The sequence below is a fragment of the Montipora foliosa genome, chromosome 14 (genome assembly GCF_036669935.1).
Source record: "Montipora foliosa isolate CH-2021 chromosome 14, ASM3666993v2, whole genome shotgun sequence".
Taxonomy (NCBI): domain Eukaryota; kingdom Metazoa; phylum Cnidaria; class Anthozoa; order Scleractinia; family Acroporidae; genus Montipora; species Montipora foliosa.
The window spans coordinates 22,617,348-22,624,251 of NC_090882.1; the positions used below are offsets into that span (position 1 = coordinate 22,617,348).

General features: G+C 44.7%; 2 protein-coding genes across 2 annotated transcripts; both read right to left on the reverse strand.

The window, feature by feature from the left end:
- Nucleotides 1-2,526, reverse strand: LOC137984517 (uncharacterized). Its single transcript, XM_068831683.1, has one exon. The coding sequence runs from the start codon at nt 2,524-2,526 to the stop codon at nt 1-3; it is 2,526 nt and encodes an 841-aa protein (XP_068687784.1).
- Nucleotides 2,527-2,604: 78 nt separating this feature from the next.
- Nucleotides 2,605-5,343, reverse strand: LOC137984518 (uncharacterized). The gene has a single exon (XM_068831684.1). The coding sequence runs from the start codon at nt 5,341-5,343 to the stop codon at nt 2,605-2,607; it is 2,739 nt and encodes a 912-aa protein (XP_068687785.1).
- Nucleotides 5,344-6,904: the final 1,561 nt, after the last annotated feature.

The following is a 6,904-nucleotide window of genomic DNA, read 5'->3' on the forward strand; positions in this document are numbered from 1 at the left end:
TTAATCGTCGCCTTCAGCAGGGTAAATGACAGCAATTTTTGTCACTGGACGGCTGTACTCTCCGGTGGCTGTCTTGACTGTAACGTTTCGAACGCGTCCATCAGCTCCGGGGTATACTTTGGTTACCCTGCCTACAGCCCACTTGCCTCTCACAGCGTTCATATCGGCTACCGTAACTATGTCATCAACTTTGACATTGCGGTTCTCAACGTGCCACTTCTTCCTTGGCACTAAGGTAGGAAAGACATCTCTGGTCCAGCGTTTCCAGAATGAGTCAACTATTCTTTGCACGAACTCCACTCGCTTACGGGGATTTCTGGTATCCTTAAACGGACCTTGTGGTACCTCCGGAGTTGCTCTTCCAAGGAGCATGTCGTTCGGACACAGGTAAGCTCCGTCTTCTGGATCATTAGGGATGCGCCCGATGGGACGTTGATTTAACAGGTTCGCGATCTCTAGAAGGCAAGTGTACAACTCGAATGGCGTCAGAAGTTGTTCGCCGATTGCAATCTTTAGTGATCTCTTACAGCTCTTTACAAGGGCTTCTGCACATCCGTTTTGGTGTGGCGCAGCTGGCGTTGTGAAGATCCACTTAATGCCCTTTTCTCCACAGAACTCACTTAACCGATTGCCATCTAGGCCTTTCACCATTTCTCTCATTTCGTTAGCGGCCCCAACCATTTGCGTTCCGTTATCGCTCAATATCACTGCTGGGTATCCTCGGATTGAAAAGAACCTGCGAAGCACTTGCATGAACTCCATTGTAGTAAGGTCAACTGCTAACTCTAGATGGACAGCTCTGGTGTTCAAACACGTGAATATGACGCCATAGTGCTTGGTCGTCTTGCTTCTTCCTATTTTAACGTTATAGGGACCAAAGTAATCACATGCGGTGTAGTAAAATGGCGGTGTGTGTGGTGCTAAACGGAGAACAGGAAGGTCTGCCATTAGTTGCGTCTCAGCCTTGTGCGCCATTTCACGGCAGAATCCACACTTAAATTTCACGGACTTGCTTAGCTTGTTAGCTTTTAAGATCCAAAACTTCCTCCTTGTCTTGCCTGTGGTCGCTGCTACACCGGAGTGTCCGTACTGATGGGCGTGTCTTGTTACCAGTAAGGAAATCCAGTGGTCACTTGGAAGAAGGGCAGGGTGCCTCGTTTCGTATGACACGACAGCTTCATCCACTCTTCCTCCAACTCTGATGATTCCGTTTTGGTCTCTGAACGGGCTGAGCGATTTGAATTCGCCCCTATCCAGTCTGCTGTAAAGGGTTGCCTGTGCTTGGTTTGTCCAGTAAATGTCTGCTTGCTGAAGCTCCTCAGGGGTCAGCGGTCCTTCCTTTCCGCGCTGGTTGTATTTTCTCAGTCGTATCTTTTCTGCTAGCCTGCGTATTCGTGCCGTCACACGGATCAATTTTCTCCAGCTTGAGAACTTGCGTGGATCAATACCATTGCTAGCTTTAGGTGCTGTGACTGCGGTCAGTATCTGCATCTGACGGCGTTCCATGTCTACATTCGGAACTGGCGGGGATGTCGTAATCGGCCATTGACTTTCTGGTTGGTACAAGAACTCTGGGCCATGCTTCCATCTGCCTTGTAACTCATTAACGCGGATACCTCGCGACAGGTCGTCAGCTACATTATCTTGACTGGGGATATGCTTCCACTGGTTTGGATCTGTGTTACTTTGAATTTCTCCCACTCTCGAGGAGACGAACGGCTTAAAGCTGCGTGATGGACTTTGAATCCAGGCCAAGGTGATCGTACTATCTATAAAGAACTTAACATCTTTAAACTGTATCCTAGATTCCTCCTGAATGGATTTGGCAAGGCGACTTGCGAGAACGGCTGCTTGTAGCTCCAAGCGCGGAATGGTCAGCTGCTTCAGTGGGGATACTCGAGACTTTGCTGCGATGAACTTGACTGCGTAGGTGTTGTCATCCTTTCTCTGGCGTGCGTAGGCACAAGCTCCGAGCGCGTCTTGTGATGCGTCAGCGAAAACGCATAACATTGGCGGTTCCACAGCATTGACTACTGTTAAACATCTTTCGAAGGACACATTGTCTAGTTCCTTAATTTCCTGGAAGAGTGAAATCCAGGTTTCCTGAACTGCTAGTGGTACCTCGTCATCCCAGTCCAGCCCCAGCTGCCACAGTCTTTGCATTCCTATCTTTGTTCTGACGATGAATGCTGCTGCAAATCCAATCGGATCGTAAATGCGAGCCACTTGACTCAGTATCACTCTTTTGGTCATCTTTTGCACATGGTTTGGCTTCACTAGGTCTGCTGCCACTCTGAAGTGAAACTTGTCTGTTTTAAAATTCCACAGGGTGCCCAGGACCTTCTCCTCATCTCCTTTGAACATGTTAACTTCTTTCTCTACATCACCGTTCACTTTCTCGTTGAGCATCTTGTTAGAAATCCAATCTTTAACTTTAAATCCTCCCGTCTTCAAAACAGTGTCTATGTCATTTGTTAATTTCCGAGCTTCCTTTTCTGTATCTACAGACTCACAGATGTCATCCATGTACGTGTTGTTCGTGAGCACTTCGGCTGCTTCTGGGTAGCTTGCCTTGTTCTCTTGGGCTGTTTTTCTTAGAGCTATTTACGCCATGGCGGATGCGGGCCTATCTCCAAATGTCAAAACTGTTTTGACATAAGTGTCAGGTTCTCTGTCTGATTCCATATTCCTCCAGAGATAGCGGTGTACGTGTTGATCTCTTTCTGGAATGAGGATCCGATGATACATCTTGGAAATGTCTCCCAGTACTGCAACTTCCTTCTCACGAAATCTCAAGACGACTCCAAATATACCGTTTAAAAGGTCAGGACCCTTTTTCCAGCAATCGTTCAGAACATGTCCTTGGAATGTAGAGGATGAATTGAAAACAATTCGAACAGGTGTGCTCTTCTTGTCTGGCCTTAGTACAGCATGATGTGGGATGTAATGAACAGGACCATTATACTTGTCTTGTTCTTCCTTTGACAGCTTTCGCGCAAATTTCATGTTTTCCATTTTCTCCATCTGTTTGCAGTAAGCTTCAGCTTGTTCAGGATTTCTTTTCAGACGTCGTTCTGTAGACTCCAGGCGTTTTATTGCCAAACCTCTGTTGTCTGGCAGTAGGTTAGGGTCTTTCTTCCAAGGATAAGGGATCATCCATTGGTTTTCGACTTTGAAACACGACTCCTCTATGAGCTTAGCGTCCTCTCTTTCTGTTTGGGTCAGTTTGTCAGCATTGCAGACGCAGGGTTTCACGGCCACGCCCATAGTTTCGGTTGTCCAAAAGTCTGTTAAGTCTATTGGTGAGGCGTACTTGACGTGCAATATGCTGGTTACGTCACTGATCTGCTCTGGTTTTCCTCCAAAAACCACCCATCCAAGTGGAGACTTGCGAGCTAGCAGGTGGTCCACTTGTCTTGTTTCACCAGCATGCATATGTGCGTGATCAATGCCGATTAACAGGTCAACATGCCCTTTGCCACGGCGAAATCTGGTGTTTGGTAGGCCAAGAACCTCCGGTAAGTTCGAGGTTTTCACTGCTCGAATCTCGTCACTGATGCTGTGAATGCCGATTGCTTTAACGGTAAAACGCTTGTTGTTGTCAATACAGGTTAGCTGAACACTGTACTCCTTTGTTTTCATTGTTTCATCCTCGCCGCCAACTTTAGTAATGGTTATGGACACATCTTTTCCCTTCAAACCGAGAGTCTCAGCGGTTTCCTGTCGGATGAGACTTACTTGGGCCCCCGAATCAAGAAGCACGTTTCCGCATTTAAACAGACCGTTAGCGTTGCCGATGTTAGCAGATAAAACGGGAAGAATTGCTTCAGTGGGGCTGGCTGTAGTGGCGACGCTAATCCTCACGGGATTGCTCTTGTGTAGGAGTTGGTGGTGGTGTTGTTGACACCGCGTTCCATTCTCCAGCTTTGTGCACTGTTCTTTGCGCTTGCAGTTATCCATAGTGTGTCCTCTGCCGGCTCTTTTCAAGCAGCTGAAACACAGGTGATTTGCCTTTGCAGTTGCGATCCGGTCGTCAACACTGAGGGATATGAATTTCGGGCATTGATCAGGCCAGTGTGATGAAGTTTTGCACAGCCAACATTTGTGCCAAACAGGTTTGTCGCTATCAGACTTGAAGTGATACACAGGGCGTTTACCGGATGAGCCCACTCTGATTGGGGCTGTAGCACGCATTCGCGATTTCATTTCAACATTCATCCAATTCATCAACGCTTCAAGGGTAGCGGGTTTCTTTTCTTTTTCCAGATCTCTCGCCCAAACTTTTCTATCATCAGCGCACATCTTCTGTTCAATTATCGAAAGCATGTGGCTATTGTTCATGTCACTAGGGAGACCGACTTCCTTTAAGGCATTGTAACATCTTTTCACCAGATGTACGAGGTCACAAAATCGCGCGTCCTCCCCATCCTGCAAGGCTTTGAATTGAATAATGTCCTGAGTCACAGTGTCTGACACAAATCTTGGGTCGCCATAGATGGAGTCAAGGTATTCCCAGGCGGCGTCGTAGTCACTTCCGATTCCCTTAATGAGCTCGAGTGGCTTGTCTCGCAGGCACGTGCGCAGGAGTGTGATTGAATCTCTTTTTGAGTACTTCGCTTCTATTGCGTGCTTGAAATCTGAGCGAAAGATAGCATAATCTCGGACATTCCCAGCGAAAACAGGTAGCTTGGGTTTTTCCAGTTTAAAGCCACATGCAGCGCTGTTATCGTTGTCGCCAGAGCTTCCGGTCTCGGTTACACTACTATTGTTAGGATGACTTTGAGGCGCTTGCGAAATATCAACAGAACCTGTGCTTTGACTATTATAGTGACCAGTTTGTTCAACAGAGTTATTTGCAGTGTTTTCAATGTTTGCATTGTCAACAACTTCAATAATTTCAGCTGAATTAGTGAAACTGTCATCAACTGTACCTTTGTTCTCTAATGATTGCATGCTTGAAATTCCGCTAACACCGGCTTCTGGTTCTGCGCTACTTAGTTGTTTCCCTGCGAGGCTGGTTTTCAGTGGTTCCTTTCCCTTAGTAACTAAATCATCCAGATAAATCTTTGCTTGAATTTCGGTGTCCATGAAAAGTTCCTGACATTCTTCCATCCAACGTTCCTGAACTTCGAACTCCTCATCGTCTTCAATTAATTTTGAATAGCTCTCGTGTTTCACAACGAGGTCATGGAATGCATTTTGGAGGCTATTTAATGCGTCCTTTACCTCTATACCAGGTCGTTTAAGTTCAATCCGTTTGGACAACGCTTTTCTACATCTTGTAAGGGTTGCCTTCGCAGTCCTTCTGTCCAGCTTTGCGCTTTTAATAGCGTCTTCTGCCATGTGTTTGGTTCTCCCGCAGTGCTTAGATCCTTGCCAAACTGTACTTTTTCTCAACCAAGAAATCGAATGAAATGGTCCAATAAAACCAGACAGGCAATCCAACTAGATTACGCAAATCGTATAATTTATTCCAATAAGATTATTCGATCTAAAGAAAAGAATGAAATACATTTGAGAAACCGAACAGGATTCATCGGTACATAAACACGCGAGTAAACTATTAACTAGAATTACAGCATTGAATACTTACTTCTTTGACGATGTCTAGAAGGATTGTTTCACGGTGTACAGGTCAGCAACAGATAAAATAGGTCAGAGTATAACAGAAAACGGGTCAGCGACACAGATTAGCAAAACATGCACATATCTTCGAATCGGAAATGTCTGAACTGAAAAACTGACTTATTCACGTGGCGTAATTACATAAATTAGTGTCAATCAAAAATCAATCAGGAAATCAAGTTAATAATTCATTGTATTGACGAAACAATTCTCATTGTCGTATTTGCATTCAACAACACCTTTAACGGCAGCACTCACTTCTCAATGAGAACTGCTAGTATAAGAGATAAAAAGAAATGGACACTAGTTGGCCATCTTAAAATGGCCAGGATGGATGGCTTTCAACTGCAGAAGTAAATCACAATGCGTCAACGCAGAAACTGGTGTTTGTCGCAAATGTTGGTCATAAATGGTGAGAGAGTTTTGACTCTCTTAGTTTTACGGTTGTTTGCTCAGTGACCAAGCCTCTGAATGGCTGCGAGGCTGCCGGTGACATTTTATTGATACAGACCACACTTCCTTTGTCAGATAAATTGTGTTGTTGTAATTCAGACGAGTCTACAATAACATTAGAAAAGCAAAAAGGTTTGTTGTATCAAAACAGGGTAACCGGCAGCCTCGCTTCCATTCTTAGTCCAGGTAACCTGGTTGCAACTGTAAAATGGTGTATTCACTGATCATAATGAAATTTCTCGTTCACTGTTTTGTAACTTTATTTTATAGTAAATGGTGCATTAGCCAAAACTTATTCTATTTAATAGAAGCTATAAAACTAACATAAATTTCACTCCACTACGTTTTGGAACTCTGTCCAGTGACAACCCAAACCTAGGTACCAGAGGAATGCTACGCTAGTCAATGACTAAGGACTCAATTGCTGTCGTCTCGCGTAGCGTTGTCTCGGACCATGGAAAAATTCCTCAGGCATCCAGGGTATAACAAACCTCTACTCAATGCCCTAAATTACTTTACAATACATTACACTCCAATAAACTCTAGAACTTTTTGGTAGATTCATTGGGGAGTTTAAGATCTACGACGGGACGGCAACAAAGACGTCACACATTTTGCATATTTAATGAGGAAAAACAATAGCTTTGCACGCTCTGCACGTGCATTTTTCATTTTTCTACATTTTCTTCACGTGAAATGACCAATTCTCAAGTTTTACGGAGAACGTGAACACAAGTCAGCGAATTTGAGTTTTCATCGTAGCTTCAACACCGCACTTCCTAATTCAGTTCCTGGAAAGTTGCGCTAGTTTTTAGAAGTTAGACAA